The following is a 22,649-nucleotide window of genomic DNA, read 5'->3' on the forward strand; positions in this document are numbered from 1 at the left end:
CTGTGCTGCGCCCCGCCTTCAGCCACTCAGGGGGAGGGGCGGAGGGCGGAGGGGGAACGTAATGGGGTGGTATGGAGGGAGGAGAAAGGGAGGAGGAGATGCTAGCGGTGTAAGTGGGATGCAGCGTGAAGGACGTGGGTGAGATGGGTGATGGAAAGATGTCTGGGAGATGGCGGGATGTGAGGGAGATGGGAGGATGGGGGGGGGGGGGAGATGGGAGGATGGGGGGAGGAGATAGGAGGATGGGGGGGGGGCGATGTAAGGATGGGGGGGGGGCGATGTGAGGATGTGGGGGGGATGTGGGGGAGATGGGCGATGGGAAGAGTGGGGGAGATGAATGATGGGAGGATGTGGGGGAGATGGGTGTGAACCCCCATCCCTGCCTCACTGTGACCTTGTGGCTCGGGTGAATATGATACGAGGGCTGTGAATTAATGCATTCGTCTTGGCCGTGCTGCCTACTATTTCTTACACAGCAAAACAAAACGGCTATAAATATTTGAAACGGTCTCAAAGTAAATCCTCCGGTTGCTCGGTGAAGCCATCACCGCCACGCCGCGGATCGCTGGTATCATATTTGTCATGAGTTCATGCGCAGGCGAAGTGTGCAAAGAAGCATGGAGAGACGAGCGCATGAGATCACTGAGGGACAGAAAGAACACGCACACAGTTACAGAGATCGCATTTTTATATTACCCTTGTTTACCCAGGAAATACAATTTCAGCATTGAAATATTTAGCCAATACCAGATAGATTGTTTTTCAGTTTTGGGAAAAAAACGGAGAACCCGGAGGAAACCCATACAGAATATACAAACGCCACACAAAAGCACCGCAGTCAGACATCGAACCCACTCTTCTTTATAATAATTACGGTGCGAAATAAGTTCAAGATACATGAGGCACAAGCGTTACCAGAGCCACCCTGTCACCCTATAAAAGTAAATGGACTTGGGCAGAACACATCGCTCAAAGGGATGATGGCCGGTAATAGAGATCAGTGAGCCAAAGGATAAAACGTCTCCGATAGGATGTCTACCGCGGAGATGAAGCAATTAAATTGGTTTCTGTGCAGGAGCATGAGAGATGGTGACTGCTTGAGGAACCCTTCATCCAACAGTGGGTATATCACGGCTGCTGATAAGTGCGCGTCTCCTTTCTGCTGTGGGTCGTGTGCTTGGCTTTCTCCGTCGCATATTCTCGTTGAACTCGCCTTTTGCCCGTCCAAGGACGAGTGTATTGCAGTAAATCTGAAACTTGCAAGCGAAAAGCAGATCGCGACGTGATATTCATTGCATCAATGCGTGTGCAGTTTGTAAGGGCGCGGTGACACGGACCTATTGCATGTTCATCACGACGTCCCTGTTACTTCGATGTCTCAACAGCGTGACGGAGACCGCGTGACGTCAGGGCTCTGCCTTTGTCGCGAGGGCTGCGAGTTGACGCCGAGGAGAGGGCCCCTCGGTCCCCCACGTGGAGTGACGTCACCCGCTAATGAATATTAATTGTGGAGTGTGTCCATTTGGAGGACGGCACCTGCTCATGATTATTAATGAGGGGGGTCCATGTGGAGGACGTAACATGTTCATGATTATTTTTTAATGAGGGGGGCTGGTCGACGTAGAGTGACGTCACGAGCGTTGCACACAGACATGCTCGGCTCATTATAGTTGGTAATAATAATGGCGGGGGGGGGGGTCCATTTTAAGGACGCCACCTGCTCATGAATATTGATGAGGGGGGCTGTTCGATGTGGAGCGACGTCACGAGTGTGAAGGACAGACATTCCTGGGTGATTATCGTAGGTATGAGCATACAAATATGAGACATCACATTGGCTTAGACAGGACACTCCACGAGAAGGGATTGATGGCTGATGTTTCAGAATTAGAATCCTTATGTAAACTGGAGGAATCCGATGAGCTCTAAAGATATTTTTCACAGATGTCAAGTATGGGCAAGTCAGCACGTTACAGCAGCAAACCATGTTTGACACTGCTGTCGGAATGGCAGTCAAAGCAGAGAATCGTCCGAAATAATACATCCACGCGGGTTGACAGAGCGATTGACATCAGCTCGTATGCAGGTGCGGGGTGGATTGCCACATCGCAGCGGCTTGTGGAGGACTTCATCCAGCAGTGGATTGACCATGACTGCTACTGATGATTAAATAAAAATACTCAAAAACAGCGGTGTTCTCAACTTTCTTGTTTATTCTTAACTTTCTTGTTTATTCTGTCGACACTGCAGCCAAAGAGCGACTGATATCCGACCGGAACTCCCGCGTTGGTTTCTGCTGTGGTTGTTATATTTTCGAATCCTTACATGGTAACATATTCACAAGCGCGCCTGCATTGGTAGAGTTGAAAAGTTCAAAGTAGGGTTGAACGACCCAAAAACGATCAAACACAGACAAGTGAAACAGAACAGAGCTTGCCGAAACGAACAAAAGATCACAGGGCTTGGCCAATTGTTGGTGCGGCCTCTGGCTGCCTTTTCGCTTGTCTGTGGTTTCCTACACATCCGTGTGTAAATTCTACAGCATTCTGAGATATAATTTGCATGATGCTGTATAAAAAAATGATTGTAACTATTATTAAATAATCGATCCTCTTTCATTTATTAATGTAGAACGTAGCACAATTCTAAATTTGGTAACTTTGGTTGATAACACAGGAACAAAATGACCTACTCTTAAATAACTTCAGGGATAGTTAACATCCGCTGTGAGTGAAACGTACTATTTTATGATCAACATACCCGCAGTATTAACCAGGGCAGTCTTCCGGATTCAAACCAACAAAGGGCGAACGCGCTGCCGCTGGGCAATGTCACTGCCCATGATGATGATGGTGCTGGTGCCGATGATGGTGGTGGTGGGAAGAGTGTTTCTGAGCATTTCTGAAGTCTTGGGAGGGGAAACGCCTTAGCTTAAACAACATCAAAGGACAAGGTGAGGTTTAGCCTGATGGTGCTGCCGTGCCTCACACATTGCAGGAAGTAACCGCTCCTTGTGAGTCTTTCGGGGATCTTTGGTGGCGGTGAGAATGATTTTGGTGATCATGTCGAAGGATGGATGCTGCTGATGATGGTTGCCTTGAAGATAGTTTTTTTTGTAGATTAATTCACATAAACATATACTGTATTGTACAGGCGCGTGTCTGGTGGGGTGGTACTGTGGTCATAGGGCATTCCTGTTTTTGTATTGTTTTTTGTAACTTTCTGACCTGCCCCTATTGGACATGTGAAAAAAAGCTTCATAGCTCATTGGATTCTTCCAGATCTTATTTATTCACGATGTACTTACAAAAAATCAGCAAACTACCTACTGGATCTCCTCACTGTTTCGAAGAACAAATGTGACCTAAGGTCTTCGCTCATTTACCAGCTTCACATTCCTTATTGCCGTACAAATACTGGAGGAAGGGCCTTTGCTATTGATGCCCCCAGAGTCTGGAATGCTATCACCAATAAACTGCAACTTGGACCACTACCTGTGGGATCTTCACTCAAAACTGCTCTAGAGGAGTTGTACACCTCTAGCTGCCACTGCTATTCAGAATAGCCTGAAATCAAATGTATCGTTCTGGATGACCGCTGCAAAGTATGATCTTGAGTTTTGATTATAGTGTGCAGATTTTTAAAGTGTATTAAAAAATGTTGATACTGCTACTGATACTGCTGCTGTTATAGAGTGACTCATGCAGCCAGCTATGGCTGCAAAGTTTGGTCGTACATGTTATGTTTTTCGTTTATTGTTAAATTTGAATCACAATTCCTATGATCACTGTTACATTGTTTTTATAGCTTTATTTTGGTGATTTGGAAAATGTGTTGGCTTAGCTATGTTTTTTGTTGTAGTACAGAGTTAGCCTGATAACTTTAATCGAAATTGTCTTATGGTTGTTATTGTTTGACTTGCATCCCACTGGGATTTTTGCACGCAGCGTTGATATACGGTGTTTTTTCTGGAAGACTTTGCAGTTTTTTTCTGGATTTTTCTGTTGCGTGTAGTCACTTTAAGATGTTCTTTGTTAATGTTTTTGTTTGTTGCGGTTGCACCGGAGTCAAGAGCCGCTTAGCTCACAGGGCTATACCTAATAAATGAAACTGAAAAAATTAAACTGTCCATTATAATGTAAATTGCCCCCACGAGTCGTACGGCCAGGGTTCCTCTGCTCGTCTGCGCTGCTGCACCGTTTACCACGCAGCGGGGAGAGCCGTGACGACTCCCATTGCTGTGACTACCCGCCCCCACTGGAAATCTCTTAAAAAGAGCTTCAGAGCTCATCGGATTCCTCCGCTATGAATACAGATTCTAATTCTGACTTCAGTGGCGATAGCGCCATTGCAGAATTAAACGAAGTGACGCTTGATTTGAAGCTTTCGTGATTGCAGGAATTACTCTTTGGTTCTTTCGGTAAAGTCACGTAGAAAGAAAATAAATTAAATAATAGAATACGACGTTTCGATTGCAACACAAGCAACCGTCATCAGGTAGAACTAAAATTGAGAGAGATACAAAACACAGTGAAGGAAACGTCGTATTCTATTATTTAATTAATTTTCTTTCTACGTGACTTTACTGAAAGAACCAGAGTAATTCCTGCAGTCACGAAAGCTTCAAATCAAGTTTGAACCACCTCTACGGGGAGGATGTAAGTTGTTTTCTCTCTCCGTGTCTGAGGATGTAAGTCTGTGTGTCTCTGTCAAATTTCACACTTGACTTCAAATTTAGCAATCTTTGGAGAACGTAATCAACCAGGCTATGCGTTAACTGTTTGTTAGCCGACTCTGTGTTGCATTGCATATTTCCATTTTTTTTTTCGAAGTTTGTTTTCTCAAACGGCCTATTTATCTCTCTAAAATTTACCAGGCTCTCATTCTCTCCCCTGGCCGCTTCGGGGTGGATTTCCACACATCTCTCGTTTATTGTGAAATTTCGGTCACAGTTCCTATGATCACTGTTACATTGCTTTTATGGCTTTATTTTGGTGATTTCGAAAAGTTTTTTGGTTTGGCCATGTTTGTTGGTTGTAGTACGGGGTAAGACTGATGGCCTTAATCTAAGATGTCTTGTGGTTGTTGTTGTTGTTTGACTTGCATCCCACTGGAATTTTTGCACACAGCGTTGGTGTACGGTGCTTTTTATGGAAGATTTTGCTGTTTTTTTCCTGGATGTTTTTGTTTGCGCATAGTCACTTTAAGATGTTTTCTTGTTCATGTTTTTGTTTTTTGTTTGTTGCGGTTGCACCCGATTCAAGAGCCGCATGGCTCACAGGGCTATACCAAATACATGAAACTGAAAACAATCTTTGGAGATAGCAATCAACCAGGCTATGCGTTAACTGTGTGTTAGCCGACTCTCTGTGTTGCATTGCTTTACATTTCCAAAAGATTTGCTACATTTTGTTTTCTCAAACTATTTCTCTCTAAAATTCACCAGGCTCTCATAGGGCCATTCCATCTTCTTTCCCTCGGTCGCTTCGGGGTGGATTCATTGACATGCCAATTTCTCTGTCCCAGCAGCTGCCCCAGCAGACCCACCTCTCTCTCTGCCCCCCACCTCTCTCTATTTAAGGCCTCGACACAGAGGCATTGTCTCTCTCTGCTTGTGTGTCTGTCTGTGTGTCTCCGTGTCTGTGTTTTGTCTCTCTCTCAATCTTAGTTCTACCTGATGACGGCTGCTTGTGTTGCAATCGAAACGTCGGACACTATTATTTGATTTATTTTCTCTCTCCGCGACTTTACCGCGAGACGCGCAGAGGAAGTGACGCGGCTCTCGGCCCGGACGCGACGCGGCGCTTCCGGCCGCGCCCGAAGCAGAAGCAGCGACGAGAGCGGAGACGGCGGCGGCGGCAGCAGCAGCGGGATGGCGGCCATGGACGCGAGCGTGGACCAGGCGCACTTGCCGAAGGTGGAGGAAGGTGAGGAGAGCACGAGATCAGGACGAGATCGTGGCCAGCGCCTGAGAGTCGGAGCTCGATTCCCCCCCCCCCACTTGGCGCCCACTTCCGCGTGCGGAAATGGAGGCCGCGTTTGTTTACAAGGCGAGAGCGTGCGGCGTGAGGGGTGGGACGTGCAGACTGGCGGCCACCTGCGGCGATCCACCGTCTGGATTGTGGGAGGCGGTCGCAGATCCGCCTCTGTTGTAGGAGGCAGTCGCCCTCCACTGACAGCCGTGAGCTGAGGAGCGACGTTCACGACAACGATCCGAGCTGCGGGCGACTAAGAGGCAGCAACATGGCACAGTGGGGGGCACAGGTCGATGTTCTGTGTCCTGTAACCTCTTGCCAAATAAACCTTCGATTCTTCACGTGGCCTAAATGTGCACCTAGCCTGGCACAAGCACTGTGACGACATCATCGCTATTTAGTGGAGAACGGCGGTTGTTTTCTCACTGGTGAATGGTAAGGGTTTGGAAATGATGACACTGAACTCGCAATAACTTTTTACTCTTCCTTTTTCATGTTCAACAATTGTCCTCAATTACACGGTGTCCGAGTCCGTAATTAAGTGTTTTTGTTGCAGTAAAGAAAGAATTCTCTGTGCTGGAGGATGGAGTACTTGCTCACCATCTACAAAAGCAGGAGAGTACGTCTGCATGCAGATACGCATCCACTTGGATACATCCATTATAATTTCAAGGACGAATAGAATCCACTAAATACGAATCGCAGCAAAAATGTGCGTTCATGGATCTGTGCTTGTGGCAAGAGATTGTGTTTTTTCAGAGGTTCGCGATTTGAATCTGGCAGGCCACCCTAGTTAAGTGTGGAGTGTATTACCCGTCAAATACTACGCGCCATCCGCTTCATGGTGAACGTGTTTTTGATCTCTTGACTGCATTAGAAGAAGATTAGAGCATTGTGTGCCGTGTGATGGTCCAAAGTTGCCGAAATTAAAACAATACTCGCAAATGCCTGAATTGGGAAGACCTCACAATCGTCGCCCCAAATGTGAACCTGACAAGTGTGGTAACAATAATATAGTGAAAACACGATATTATTATTTACACTGAGACCTCCTTTACCAGTGGCAAAATATAGTAATAGGTATAAAGGTGTCAGTTTTTGTACCAGTTGAAAGGGTAAAAACCTATTACTATATTATTGTTACTACACTTCTGGGAGCCGCGAGGTGATTTGTGTGGCTCAGCAGCCTCGTGTCCTGTTCTCATGCAGTTGAGGATCACTACGCCTCCAACGTGGTGAAGAGCCGCCTCGCGGCGGGCGACGTGCGTTTGGCGCGTCAGCTGCAGGAAGCGGAAGCGCAGCGGCAACGTCTAAATCGGCTGACGATGTGAGTGTAGGAACACGAGTGGAGCCGACATGGGGGAGAGAGAACAGTCGATGTTTGCATGTGAGGGTGGAGGAGAGAGCGCAGTGGATTTCCCAGGGTGGAGTGAGGGATGTCTGTGTGTGGGGAGCTGTAATATCGTGGATAGTGTGCTGCGCAATCAATCCGGTGACCGGAGTTCAATTCCTGCTCACAGCCAAGCCAGTGACGATTATCTGAACTGGTCCTGGGCTTTCTATAGGACGAATCGGCCTCAAATGAGTACTTGGTGTGGTATGCAAACATTGCCATTGGCGAGACAAAGGCGTTTAGGCGTGGTGGTGGCCTCCCACCCCCTTGTATACCGTACTGGCCTTTATAGGTGCTGACTAACAGCACTTGCCTCAAGAGTTTAAGCCTATAATGGCAATCTTTGTTTTTGTGAGGATGCGTGGGGTACAGTGAGAGAGCGAGATGGATGTTGGTGTGAGGAGTGAGAAGAGACGGTGGTGGATGTATGTGTGATTAGGGTGGGTGAGAGTCAGGAGGAGGGAGGAAGGTGGAATGCCTTTCAGTTGATTGAGGGGATGTCTGTGTTTTTTCAGCGAGGAGCGAGATGCTCACGTTGCCATGGAGCTACAGCAGCAGGAAGAGCGGGCGCGCGAGGAGGAGCGTCGGGAGCGAGAGCGGCAGGATGCGGTGGGTGCACGAGAACATACGGTGACACTACAGTCTGAGCACATGGGAAATGATGATCGTGTTGAGCACAAGCCCCTGCTGGAGTAGGCCCTGCACCACCAAAAGTCCCATTGGACCACCCAGGTTTACTCTCGTCCTACGGTGTAAAATTTTACAGGCAGAAATTCGCATCGGCTCAGAAATCGCTTAGTGCGAAACCTGAACTATCTTTATTGCATCCCAGACCGATCGCAAAGATGGATGCCAATCAGTGGTTGCTAGCGATTGCGTCATAACTCCCCCTACATCAGCCAATCAGCTGCCAGGAAAACAATCCTGATGGAATATGGCTGCTGTGACATTATTGCTCCATGCATTCAGTCAGGCTGTGTGATTTTTTAATGCATTTTTGCATGTGCTAGTGCATGTAATTGTTAAATTGTGTTACTTTGCCTGGGAATGTATATGTACGTGAGTGCATTTTCTCGTGTGTTTGTATTGTGTGCCGTGCTGGCCTTAATAGGTGCTCGCCAGAGGTCGCAAACGGGTTTTGATTCCTTACCCGTACCCGGCCGCACCAGGGTCGAAAACGGATACCCGGCTACCCGTACCCGGCCGGGTATCGGGTAGGGTACGGGTACCCGATTGCGACCTCTGGGATGAAGCCATGTTGCAGGCGCAGGTGAGTTGATTCTAGGAACTTGAATTGTGAGAAGAGACAAGACGTTGGGAAATGAGTGACAAACGGTTACTCACCAGTGACTCACGGCCTACCCGTACCCGTACCTGGCCGCACCAGGGTCGCAAACGGGTAGCTGGGTATCGGGTAGGGTACGAGTATCGGGTACCCGGTTGCGACCTCTGGTGCTCGCTAAGAGTGTGTTATAAGGCTATGTCTGTTTATGACGGTGTGTGTCTGTACGGGGGAGTATTTGTATGTGGGTTTGGAGGGGGGGTGTTTGTGTGTTATTTTTAGTTTGTGTGTGTATGTCTGTGTATATTGTAGGGAGTAGTTGTGTATGTATGTTAAACTTCTTTCGCACCGTACATAGCCACCCGCTAACCACTATGCTAATAGTGTAGTGGTTAGCGTGCTGCGCTATGAACCCGGCAACCTTATTTCAATTCCTGCTCGCGGCCACCACCAGTGACAATTATCTGAACCGGTCTTGGGCCCTCCCCTAGGTTTACTCGGCCTCAAATGAGTACCTGGTGTGGTGTGTAACCATCACTGCTGGGGAGACAAAGGCAGTCATGGTGCTGGCCACCAACCCTCTTATACTTTTCCAGCCTTCACTAGGTGCTCGCTAACAGCACTTGCCCCAAAAGCCTGTTAAAGGCTATACTGGGTATCTTTGCCTTTGTGATAATGTGTGTGTTTATTTGTGTGAGGGCACGTGTTTCATGGACGTGAGTAATGGCGGAATTAACGAATTCCCCTTGCATAAATCCCGTATGGAATCTTGGCGTACCCAATTTGTAGAATTGCGTAAGCCGTTTGCTACTCGGACTCTTGGTTTATGCTGAGGCTTGAGTGAATGCATTGAATAATAGTGATGTGTTCAGACATGTGTAGGTTTGACTAGACTAAGCCCGCGATGTAGAGCATTTGTGCCCAACCTGTGGACCACAGAAACTGGTGGACATCAAGGCCATGGGAGATGTCCCGCTGAACTATTGCAGATACTATGATTTATTTATGCAATACACCTAAACTATTTTACTGCCCATTGCACATCTTTTCAGATTAGCCAAAATTTTTTTTTTAAACCTATTTCTGGTGTGACTGCGTGTGTGACTTCATCACCAGGTGTTGCTTAAGTCGTCCTCCGTCCACCTGGTCTCCGTAGACTACAGAGGGTGGAGAGGGCGACTAAAGCAGCAACTGGTGAAGTCACATGCACAGTGACAGCTGAATAAGCTTAAATAATTAATCTTAATCGAGGCTGAGGAAACCTGACATCTAAATCATTTGCTATTATGGCTTTTTAATTCAAATGTATGATGCTTTTCGAGTAGGTTTAATTTCTTAAAGTGTGTTATTGGTGTGTGATCGTCTGCGGACATTTATTGAGGGTTAACTTCGTCTGTGGGTCCAGAATGGCTTGGAATCCACTGCTGTAGAAAATATTAAAATATTGTATCTCTTTCCCAAGAGTCAACAACTTGCAGGACGTTGTAATCTAAAAGCTCATGCTTACAACGGCAGATATTACCTTTAATGATGATCGTGATTTGTTTTTGATATAGTGCCCCATGTACCGGGGTGTCTCAGAGTGCTTTACATCACGTCTCAAACATTGATAGGATACCTCCAGTGGCCACTGTACTTGTGCGCACAAGGTGATACAACTCCTGGCCTGCAAATAGGAATTAATCTGCCACTAGTGGGTGTCAATTACTTTGTGTAATTGCAATGTATTAATTTATATTGTCTGACATTTTAGGTCTATAAATAAGAAAATGGACTTGAGAATTCACCGCATACAATGTACACCTACCGAAGGGTGCAGTCATGCACAGAAGGTCAAACACCTAAAGGATTCTCAATATTAATTGTGTTTATTGCCTGAGGCTTGCAGAGCCAAGCTAAGGTACCATTAGGATACTCGGTGTTAAACATTCATTCCTAAAACGTCTCGGCTGTCAATCGCGAATGATGACGACAGGAGAACAGCTAGCACTTCCCTGCGCTCTGGTGGGATGAGAGACCAGCCCTTGAAATGTAGATAATAACTGCAGGGATTTTTTTTTTCAATCTACTGAGATTTTACAGATCTATAGTGGGAATGAGCGTCGATTCAACTGAACACCAGTCGAGCTCAAAAAAACAACGTAATGCACGGTTGTCTTAAGCAGCATTGCCATTTAATATATTTTTTCTTAAAATTACTTTTTTATGACATAACCAGTTGTGATCGATCTTCTAAAAAACCTTGATGTGGCTCATTAACTTTGAGACCGTGAGACAGACTTAATTATAAACACATTCCTGCGGAGGGAGCTGGTAGGAACGTTGGCTTGCTCTGTCAATGACCAGGGTCAACGGCGGCGTGGTGTATTCCGCTAATATGGCCAACTGTGAGGGTGGGCACAAGCCGGCGTGAGTAGGTTAAACGTTGAGTTTTATAAGGGCACCACGGGTGACCAACCCCTCCCCACCCATCCCCACCCCACCCAGCCCCTCCCCTCCCCACCCAGCCTCTCCCCTCCCCACCCATCCCCTCCCCACCCAGCCCCTCCCCACCCTCCCCTCTCCACCCAGCCCCACTCCTCCCATTTTTGGATGCACGATGGACGGACGGACACAATAATCCCCTGTGGCCTGGTGTAACCAGGAGGTTCCTACCAGTAACATTGGGATGTAAACGTGTGTGCGTGTGGATGCAGAGGGTAGCGCGCAGGCTGCAGGAGGGGGAGCGTAGAGGTCGCCACGCAGACTCGGCCGCGCATCCATCCCCAGGTGAGAAGGGCCCCGCATTGATCTCCATACAAGTGGTAGGGGTGCTGACATGGCCGAGCAGGAGCGCTTTGCCACTCGTTTACGGAGATTTTCTTTTCGAATCCGACGGGCTACCCTGGTTAATACTGCGGATGTATGAACCATACTGCGGGTGTATTAACCATGATACACTCGTTCTGCTTCGCAGTGCACCTTAGATCCTGTTGTCATTCGAATAAGAGTAGGCCATTGTGTTGGTGTCATGGTCCAAAGTTGCCAAATTATACACAAATAACTTTCATTTGAAAATAGCAATCATCGCCCTCAACTGCAAACGCTTATCAGGACACTTTTCAAAAAGTCTTGTCTGAGGCTTTCCTTGCTTAACAAGTGTAACAATACAATTATACAAATGCATTAAAAAAAAATCTGTCTTGTTTGTATAATTTTCCTCCATTAATGCAGTTGTGTTCTCTTCATTTACCTAATTGACCATATAATTTGCATAAAATGAGCATAACATTCCTCCACACATTATGCACGAATCTAATATTTCCGAATCCATGTAAATCAATCCGTATATATCATTGAGCACACCCCTGATTTAAAATCTGGCTGGGTGGCTCAGTGGTAGCGGGAGCAGCTTGCAATTGCAAAGTTGCGAGTTAAAATTCTGTTTGGGGGGTTGATTCAGTCCACCAACCCTCTGGGGTCAATAAAATATACATGCCTTTAGCCCGTTCAAGGACGGCTGTATTGCAGTAAATCTGAAACTTGCAAGCGAAAAGCAGACCGCGACGTGATATTCATTGCATCCATTCGTGTGCAATGTGTAAGGCCGCGGTGACAGACCTATTTCATTTTAAAGGTTATAATCCCTTGTTCATCATGACGTCCTTCTTACGTCTCAATAGCGTTACGGAGATCGCGTGACGTTAAGGTTCTGCCTTTGTAGTGAGGGTTATAAGTTGACGCTGAGGAGGGGGGAGGAGGTGCTTCGCCCCCCCCCCTTCCATGTGGAGTGACGTCAATGGAGGGGGTGTCCATTTGGAGGACGTCACCCGCTCATGATTATCAATGAGGGATGGGTCCATATGGAGGATGTAACTTGTTCATGATTATTAATGAGGGGGGCTGGTCGACGTGGAGTGACGTCACGCACGTTACGCACTGACACTCTTGGGTAAATATAGTAGTAAATACGGGCAGTCCTCGGCTTACAAATCTGTTTTGTTCCCGAGACCCATTTGTAAGTCGAAACACTAATACACTGTTTTTAAATGCCCACATCGTCAGGGTTATGAAATGTGTTACAGTTCAACAAATTTGGAAGCAGTGTTAAACTCCTAATTAAGAATAAATATTGTAAAAAAAATATTGTATAGTCAATAAAACTAAATTAGGTAACATAAATAGAAAAAAAAACCTGTTTTATATTCACTTACCTTGAGTCCTGTTGCTGGCTTGCTTGTCAGAAGAAGGGCAGTGTGTCCCCACAATTGCACGCACACATACACACACGGAGCACACAGACACACGGGAGCACACACAGACACACGGGAGCACACACAGACAAAGACACGCACACACCCCAACGACAACAATCGTTTGTATGGCCTTAACAGACTGTTGGGGCAAGTGGTGTCAAAACGAGCAGCGCGAAGACTGCCTGTACCGCATAGTGGGAAGCCAACAGTGTTTGTCCTATGGATTGCCTTGCTCCAGCTATAGGAAAGTGGTGTTTCCACCACTGGCTGTAAATGGGAGATGCACTGCCTCTGCTCATTTGAACAGGGCACCACTTTGATTTTTGAATTTTAAATAAGGGTTGCATCTTTAAAGCCCAAAGGCTGACAAAAGACATGAGTGCCTTGACCCTAATTCTCACTTACATAAGATGTGCAGCTGTTACAGCTGGAGTACATTCTATATGAACTGGCAGTTTCCACCATTTAATAATGAATGTCGTTGTGTTTGGCTAGCTGTCATGTTCATTGAATAATTTGTAGATTAAAAGTTTTTGAGTGTCGTGTTTGCAGTGTAAGTGTGTATGGCCGTGTGAGTGTGTTCGTGTTAATTGCAGTGGTGCGGTTGCACAACACCCGGCACCCTGGATACCCTTGCAAAAGAAGTGTTCCATCTCAAGGGCATTTGAAATAAACAAACTAGTGTGGTGTGGGTCTGTGTGCTTTACTAGTACGAGACCAAGTGGGCTATGTGGAAGAGGGGGTGGTGACTGAGGAGATTGAGCTTGACGATGCGGAGCTGGCAAGGAGACTGCAGCAGCAGGAGGAGCAGGTGAAGCGGCCGAGTGAGAACCTGTGACGACGCCTCATTGGAAACGATGAGGTGGTAAAGTGCCTAGCGGTAGTGTGAACGCTGTTTGTTGCAGCAGGGTTTGTGCTTTGTATCCAGAAGGCCACCCTGGTTGATACTGCTTTGGATATTAACCATAACGTACTTTGCGCTACCTGGTTCACATTGGACGTTTAAGGTCCTGTGATGTCATTGGAAGAAGAATAAGCAATTGTGTGCCAGCATCATGGGTTGCTGCTCCTGACATGGTGATCTGGCGTGACCACTTGAATGTGAAATTGTAGTTGTTGCTCTACACCATACGAAAGAAGAAGAATGGGCCAGGTTTTAAACATCTGTTTTAACAAGGGTTGTAATGTTTTATTTCTTTATTTTAATATCAGCAATTTCTACAAAAGCTTTTGGAGGAGACCTTGGTTGCTTATGAAATCCCTTGGTTGCTTATGAAATCCCTTGGTTGTGTATTATTTGTTTTTATCCCTTTACGCAAATGCAAGTCTTGTCCTGTTTGCATTTCTCCCCAGAGGGCATGGAAGGCTCACCGGGCAGCCGATGCGGGGCTCAGGGCTGCAGTATTGGCTCAGGATGAGGTAAGCAAGTTATCTGAACCAACTTCACATCTCATCTGTGATTTGTGAATCGGCATCCGTTTGCTTTTATGAAAACTTAACAATCTTTTCTCTGTTTAAGTTGCTTTTGGAATGATTTTCATTAGGTTTTACAATTCAAGATGTATTAAGTATACCGTTGTGTATTGGCAAAGAACTAAGTTATGAATTCGATTTCTACGGCGTATATATTAATGATCGTGGTTTATTTTGTTATACAGCGGCATTCATGGTAGTTGTCTTCTCAAATTGCTGTAGAACTTAACACGCTTAGTTTTGGCACAGGTGCGGGAAGCCACAGACAAGCGGCGATGATTGCCCATGCTCTGGGATCCTATACTGGGCTGTTTGGCCAACTCAAGTGTTTATACACGGAACAATATAAAACACGTGTCTCTGTTTCTATCCCAGGAAATCGCCAAGTTTATCCAAGAGAAGGAACTAAAGAGTCTCAAACAGAAAGAGAAGACATCGGTGAGGGCGAGAGAGAAAGGAGAGATGGAGAAAGAGAGACACAGAGACCCAAGAAAGGAGAGCGAGTGGGTGCGGGAGAGGGAAGCGGGGAGGGAGAGACAAGAGTGGGAACGAGAGAAGGAGGAGCGAGCAAGGGGGGAGAGACACGGTGACCCGCGTAAAGAGATCGAATGGCAAAGGGAGAGAGAGGCGAGGAAGGAGATTGACACTGGTGAGAGGAGAGAGCAGGAGAGGCTGAGAGACAGACACAGGGATCTGAGTAAGGAGAGTGATCATGAGAGACATATGGAGGCACGGGGATATAGGGAGGGGGGGAGAGAGATGCACGGGGAGAGAACCCCGGTAAGGGAGAGGAGAGAGCCTGTGTCTGTGAGGACTGCTGATGAGAGAAGCGGTGGCGATTCCCAGAGAAGACCGCCAAGGTGAGCGCACTTCCTCTCCCCCCCCCCCCTCTCTCTGCTTCCCCTCTTTCAGGTCTCCCTCTTCCTGCTGCTTCTCGCCCTGCTCCCCCGCTCCCCCAGATCTCACGAATTCACTCGGGCAACCAGTTGTGGCCTCAATCACTTATTTGTCAATATTACCATGGTTACTGTTTCCATGAGCTTCGCACAATGATTCCTGTAATGTTGGCTTGGTCTACCAGACCAATTGTTTATTCTCATCCACAGTGGGCAACCACCACACTGCAGGTCACAACACTTATTTTGGCTTATTCCTTGCCCTTCTCCACTCTGGAACTCCCCCCCCTCTCCATCATCCATTTTCCCAAAGCTCTTCTTTCTAAGAAATTTGTGTAACCGCCCCTAAAAAAACAATGTAAGGCTATAAGCAATATTGTTAAGCTAATACCTGTGGATATCACCTGCTATGACTTGAATCATAAACATGGATATTGACAAGGAAAATTAAATAGAAACTGACAAGTACACAGACATACAAGGAAGTATGGAGCACTACATGCTTGGAATTACACTGAGAAACACGAACGTGGATTAGAGAATCAATGCAAGTTAGAGTACTGTTAAACACTGGGGATGTCAACACTCGGTAAAGTAGAATAGTACCTGTCAAATAAGATGGTCCAAAAATGTGTAGTTAAATCTTTTTTGGATGGTTAATAACATCTTTCCAATGATTACTCAGTTTGTACCCATCATCACGGTTGAAGTGATGTCTGTGTTTGTATATCTGGATGGCTTCGTGTACAAACCTTTGATGGTAGCCAGAAGGTTTGCAGAGCACCTTGGTCTCGGAAAAGACATCTTATTGCCTTAATAAAAATTGGCTTGGGAAAAAGAAATCACGATATGGGATGCTGGTTGGTGGTCAAGACTAGAGACGGAGTAGCAGCCAAATGGAACAATGCCCAAAAAGATGTCCACTACGGAGATGGAGCAATAAGATGAGCTCATGTGCTGCACCCAGATTGATTGTTTAATCGCAAGACCGTAAGAGATTGTCACAGCCTGGGGATGCCTCCATGTATCAGTGGGAAGGTCATGGGTTGATAATGTTGGTGGGAAACCCACAGTGGTTTTCCTATGGATAGACTCATCTCTGCCATATGCATGTGTAATTTCTACCGTTAACTCGGAGCTTTAAACTGTTGTTGAGCACCGTTTCAACGCTTAATTTAAGCAGGAAATTATTGATGATTTCCTCTTAAGAGGCAGTCTGGATTTCAACAAAACATGAACATTGGCATAATTATTGTGGCTCTGCAGGCCGCCTCCACCAAAGAACATTGCGGAGGAGCTGGACCCGACATTTGATAAGCGACCAATGAAGAGGCCGCCCCGCCCTGCCGCGCCCCCCTCGCACGGTACGTTTCGTGTGTGTGTAGCTGTATGTGCCTGTGCATTGTGTTTCTCTGTGTGTGTCTGGGGGAGCGGGAGTATAGCCGTGAGCGCACTGCAACTAACCCGGCCACCTGAGTTTCATGCCTGCTTACAACCACCATTGATGACGAATATCTGAACTGGTCCTGGGCTTCCTGTAGGTCAACTCAGCCTTAAATAAGTACCTGGTGCAGTCTTTGACATCATATTTGGGAGACAAAGGCGGCCGGGTGCAATGCTGGCCATTTACGCCCTCATGTGCGGTGCTGGCCTTAATAGATGCTCGCAAACAGCACTTGCCTCAACAGTCTGTTAAAGGCTAAAGGAGGGAACTTTGCCTTTGTGATTGCATCTGTGTGTCTGTCTCTGTTTTGCCATAAGCTCCACAAAAAATAAGCACGTGCCCAGGTATTTATCATCGAATGCTTCACCCCCTCTGCTCCTCAAGAGTGATGGGGTAGTTGTGGGGAGAGTGGAGACGTTTTTGTACCTAGCCAGTGTGCTTATGGCAAACTCCGGTTTGGCAGTGGAGGTCTCACTCCGAATCAGACGAGCGGCACCTTTCCATCAGCTGCATAACAAATGTGTAGAAGCTACCTGGCCTATCGCTCCATCCGAAGCTCCGTGTCTTCTCAGCCATAGTTATGTCCTCTCAGCCATAGTTATGTCCTCGCTTATCTATGCTTGCAAAACTTGGACCCCTTTGATGGAACATCTATGTCGGTTTGAAAAATCCAGGATAGCCTGCCTACAACCCACCCTGGGCTTTACCATGAGTTGTGTTCTATTATTTTTTGTTGAACTAGGATCCAAATCGGAAACAAAGCATCCTTGCCTGTAGGATTGGCAGTTCAAGAGCATTGATTTAAGCAAGCTTGACTGCTGATGAGACACTGAATGTTGAAACCTGTCCCCAGTTGCTTGTCTTGAATCAATACTGCTAATATTATGCGTTCCCATTTAAGCCGTGCGGCGATGAGTTGTGTAAAAATACTTTATTAAAAAATGTATGTGGAGAGTGTGCAGGAGAAATTGTCTGCTCATTTTCTTGTATTTGGTGGTCTCTGGTTTAGGGTGTTTCAAAAGATGGACCCAATTTCAAAGCAGTATACAGATAGTCCCTGAGTTACGATGGTCCGACTTACGATGGCGATAGCGATACGACAAAATTGTAAAATATTTCAAATTTCGCACGGTAGGCAAACGCAGCAGCGTACAAGGTACGATACTGTACGTTGGGACGCTGCCGGGATGTACGCATCTCCCGCCTTTCTATTAAATTGCAGTTCATATAGGTAGGCGAAGAATTTACCTTGTATTTTATTGTGCAATAGAGTATTGTAATTAATAAATACATACAGTATATAGTTTATACAGTACAGTACTGTAAATTGCTCTGTTTTGCTAAATTATCACCATTCTTTAAGACTCCTGGGTAGGCTAGGCCATCTTCGACTTACGATATTTTTGACTTATGATGGGGTTGTCGTAACGCATCTCCATCGAAAGTCGAGGACTACCTGTATTTTACGATGGCAACATGTTACAATTACACTAAAAGTTACAAACGGTTTAATAAGCTATCAAGTTTTACTAACCATTTTATAAATGCTCTGTGCCCTCCACCTGCTGTACGGACAACATCGAGAAGATAGTTAAATTAGTCCCAAACGCCTCTCTTCTCACGTTTTCCTCTGAGGTGCGTGGTTGCCCTGTGCTCTTACCCTTGCATAAATAGTCTGTGTCCTCAAATTGTCGCTACCAACGACGAATGCTCTTTGACATTGGTGGATCAAAACGCCGTTGAAATGCACGCTGCACCGCAATTACGGATTCAGTCTTGCTGAACTGCAGAACACAAAACGCCTTGTGTCACCATCTTGCGAAAGACTGAGGCTAAGGGCTGTTTGTGCGCTGGGAGAGGCATCTAGCGGTAATCATTTGAAACTCTATGCCCCGCCCACTTTATGCCCTGCCCTCTCTAAGCCCTGCCCTTTCAAGTGGTAAGAGTTTCATTCATGGGCGGTTTGTGGTTGCAGAGATATAGCCATTTCAAATCGGGTCCATCTTTTTGAAACACCCTGTATATTTGGTGGTTTTTGCTCTGATTTCTATTTGCCTCATTGTTGTGCTTTGTTTTTATGTTATTTCTTTTGTCATTTCGGTGACCCAGGTCAGTCACTCTTCAAATGAGACAATCGCAGTCTCTTGAGTCATCGCCTGGTTAAACAAACTTGAAACACTTGGCTGTGTCCCTTGTAGACCGAACACAAGGCCATCCTATTGGCAGCCCACCCGCACACACAGCCAGCGATGAACATCACGTCAACCGGAGCTGGTCGAGAGATGACACTCACGGGAGCCAGCCGGTGGAACCAGAAGGGGCAGCTGCCTGGGATGCAAGAGATCAAGGGCCGAGGTGGGAGAGAGGAGGGAGAGTGCTGACAGGAGAGGGTGAAGACCGAAGTCGGAGCAAGAAAGAAAACTGCAAGCAGCAGTGAGAGGCCTCCGAGTTTCCCACGCTCAGCAAAGTGAACACCATAGTGCTCAGCTTTACCAGCAGTATTACTCGTGTGCATAGTGTGTGTGTGATCAACAACGTCTTGTTTATATTTCTAGTGAATGTTCTGTGCAGCAAGTGCATTGAACCATCGCGAGCTGTGCCACAATTGGTCGCACCGTCCCTCGTGCCGGCGCTTGATTGGCACGGCAGTGTTACGTGTTCTGTGTTCAGTGGACCACACCTTTGCCAGTGTGTAAGTGTGGCGTGCGCGCATTTGACCAGCATTCCCATTGTGTGGACACCCGCACAGGGATGGCCAGTGTCTTATCTGTGATGTCAGTTTTTCTTGCCTTATTTTTTACGCTTTAATAGGATATTGTACCGATTGTAAAATAACGATGCCTTTTATTTTTAGACACCATAACAGCCAAAATATCATGCGCTTTTTTCAACGAGCTTGTGATCGGTGTTTTTTGTGTGTGTTCAGAAGCGAGTGTCAAGCAGAGGGGATGCATTTCTTGTGGTTGGGCTGTGTGGTGTGGAATCATTTTGGGATGGGTATCCCAATGCTGACATCGTAAATCAGTCATTAGCAGAGAGCACGTCAAAGCTTGGCGATACAGTATATAAGAGCAAACTCTTTATTTTATTTAACCTGGGAAGGACGCAGGAAACCGGGATGAATTGAATTTTCAAGAGTGACCTGGGCCACCAAAATGACAAGTAACAGCATAAAACACGAAGTACAGCAATGAAGCAAATATAAATTGGTGAAAAAACAACCTTTACAGAAATTGAAAGTGCCAAAACATAAATCATTAAATTATTGAATGTATGCCATTGCACTTGATGATTCTCCTTTAAGGCCCAAACTAAGTCTATGGGCATTATTGTCAGGTAAGAGATTTAGTAATTCAACAAAAAAGCACTGGACTTTGAGAAGGCAGGAACTTCTCCACAGGCCAATACGAAGACGGCACTGCGCGCCACTTTTCACTGGAACGTGCATTAAAGTCCGCCATTCCTTTTTCGTGGCATGACCTCTATGTAGTATGCATGATGAACTTATTTCGCACCGTATGTAGCGAACTGCTAGTTGGACCTTTTTAATAGATATCGGTGTTTTACACAAGCTAGTTGTATATCCAAACTTGATATGAAGCTTTCGTGACTGCAGGAATTACTCTTTGGTTCTTCCGGTAAAGTCGCGTAGAAGGAAAAGAAATGAAATACTAGAATACGACATTTCGATTGCAACACAAGCAACCATCATCAAGTAGTTTTTTTTTTCTAAGTTTGTTTTCTCAAACGGCCTATTTCTCTCTCTAAAATTGTATTTAATTTATTTTCTTTCTACGTGACTTTACCAAAAGAACCAAAGAGTAATTCCTGCAGTCACGAAAGCTTCATATCAAGTTTGAACCACCTCTACGGGGAGGATGTACGTTTTTTTCTCTCTCTCTGTCAAATTTCACACTTTAAATTTTAGCAATCTTTGGAGATCGTAATCAACCAGGCTATGCGTTAACTGTGTGCTAGCCGACTCTCTGTTGCATTGCATTACATTTCCCCAAAATTTGCTAAATTTAGTTTTCTCAAACTGCCTATTTCTCTCAAAAATTTACAAGACTCTCATAGGGTCATTCGATCTTTCTCTCCTGAGGTCGCTTCAGGGTGGATTCATTGACATACTAATTTCTCTGCTCCAGCAGCTGCCCCAGCAGACCCACCTCTCTCTGCCCCCCCCCCCCTCTATTTAAGGCCTCGACACAGAGGCATTGGGTCTCTGTGTGTCTATGTTGTGTCTCTCTCTGCTTGTGTCTGTCTCCGTGTCTGTTTTGTCTCTCTCTCAAATTTAGTTCGACCTGATGACGGTTGCTTGTGTTGCAATCGAAACGTTTTATTCTTTTATTTATTTATTTTTCGTGACTTTTCCAAAAGAACCAAAGAGTAGTTGTATATCCCTTTATTACAGTTTTTATTCTGGTTTCTGAGTCCTTGGGTGCATTCTGAGTATTATTACACTGTGTGTGTCTGTCTTATCTCCATCCAGTAAACCCTTTATCCGTGAGTTCTGGATTCACGAGTTTTGCATTTTCGCGAGTTACTAAATGTCTACTAATTCTCTATTTGCGACCCGCTGGGACTCCAGTATTCGCGAGTGTATGTAGTGCCAGGCCACTGATACTTGGAGGTGCACACAGAATTTAACATTTCAAGCTCTGCAGAGATTAGGCACACCCCCCCCCCCCCACGGCTGCCCGTGTCGTCCTCTGTCTCGCAGTAATCCCACTCTGAACTCGGATTTTTACTTTATACTTAGTCGACTAATACATTTTGGTTTAAATGAGTCACCTGAGGTCCATTTTAAAAATAACACGAATTAAATCGGGGAAAGTGTTGCAGCTATAACACTCCCCAGTGCTAAAATGATGACTGTTAACAAATACATGCATCTCCCGAGGAGTCGTCCTGAGTTCCTCGCTATCACCTCCATCGTCATAAAATATCAAAAGTAATAAAAAACACATTGTTCTGTCTAATATATTATTTATTGTAGTACTTTTTATTAAACTTTTAGCATTTCTTCCCCCCCCCCCCCCCCCCCATATTCACTCGCATACCAGGAACGTAACCCCATTTTTCCCATTGGAACAAGTTTTCTGCATTCACGAGCGTTTTCAAGAACGCAACCTTTGTGGATAGAGGGTTTACTGTATATCTATCCCTTTGTATCTATCTCCTTATGGCTTTTGTCTAGTTTCTCTGTCTCCATATCTCTGCCTGTCCCTCTTATCTACTGATTTTTTTCCATGTTGCTCTGTATATCTATCTGCATCTCTCTATCTCTTTCCATGTCTTTGTCTCATGTATTTTTATAATCATATCAACTTGCTCCACTTGAACCCAGTATAATTGCGTGTGTCATGCATGTTTAAAATTTAAAAATTTACAATCGGGCACCATAAACATGTATGCATGGCTGAGTTTGTGCATGTTTGTGTGCAAAAGTCTTGCATTTACTTGTCTGTGCGTCTGTATCCATATATGTAAATATGCCTGCGTGTGTGGGAATGTAATGTGTTATGACTTTCTGGTTTGGCAGCAGAGGTCTCCAAATCTTTTCATCAGCTGCATATCGCTTGGTGGAAGCTTCCCTGGCCTTTTTTTCAATACGAAGCTCCAGGTCTTCTCAGCTTATGTTCTTCTCTTCAAATGGATCTATGTTAGATCCATTTGAAGGAACATCTACACCAGTTTTAAAAAAAACATTTAGGCTGGCCTGCCTGAATGATCCATCCTCTGCTTTACCAGGCTGGATTGTGTGAGCTCGTAGATCTACGAAAGATCTGGGCAGTCCCATCGGTGAGCTGCTCCAGCAGACATGGCTGCGTTGGTTGTGACATGTAGTCTGCATGCCAAAGTATCTTCTGTTTGGCATTTATAAGAGGGGGCTAAACGGGCACGGCATTTGCTAGAGGAGAGATGGGCTGATGTGGTACAAGAGGCTA

At 45.8% G+C, this 22,649-nt stretch overlaps 1 protein-coding gene across 1 annotated transcript; it reads left to right on the forward strand.

Annotated features, from left to right (window-relative positions):
- The first annotated feature begins 5,766 nt into the window (after positions 1–5,766).
- On the forward strand, positions 5,767–20,988 carry LOC133351210 (coiled-coil domain-containing protein 50-like). The gene is made up of 10 exons (XM_061566285.1): positions 5,767–5,927; positions 6,532–6,594; positions 7,185–7,302; positions 7,884–7,977; positions 11,347–11,419; positions 13,596–13,696; positions 14,239–14,304; positions 14,734–15,218; positions 16,521–16,618; positions 18,897–20,988. Exons 1-10 carry the CDS (start codon positions 5,873–5,875, stop codon positions 19,133–19,135), a joined length of 1,392 nt encoding a protein of 463 aa, XP_061422269.1. The 5' UTR covers positions 5,767–5,872; the 3' UTR covers positions 19,136–20,988.
- The last annotated feature ends 1,661 nt before the right edge of the window (positions 20,989–22,649 follow it).

This window comes from Lethenteron reissneri, chromosome 36 (assembly GCF_015708825.2).
Source record: "Lethenteron reissneri isolate LAM-NWPU_2019-01 chromosome 36, ASM1570882v1, whole genome shotgun sequence".
Taxonomy (NCBI): Eukaryota; Metazoa; Chordata; class Hyperoartia; order Petromyzontiformes; family Petromyzontidae; genus Lethenteron; species Lethenteron reissneri.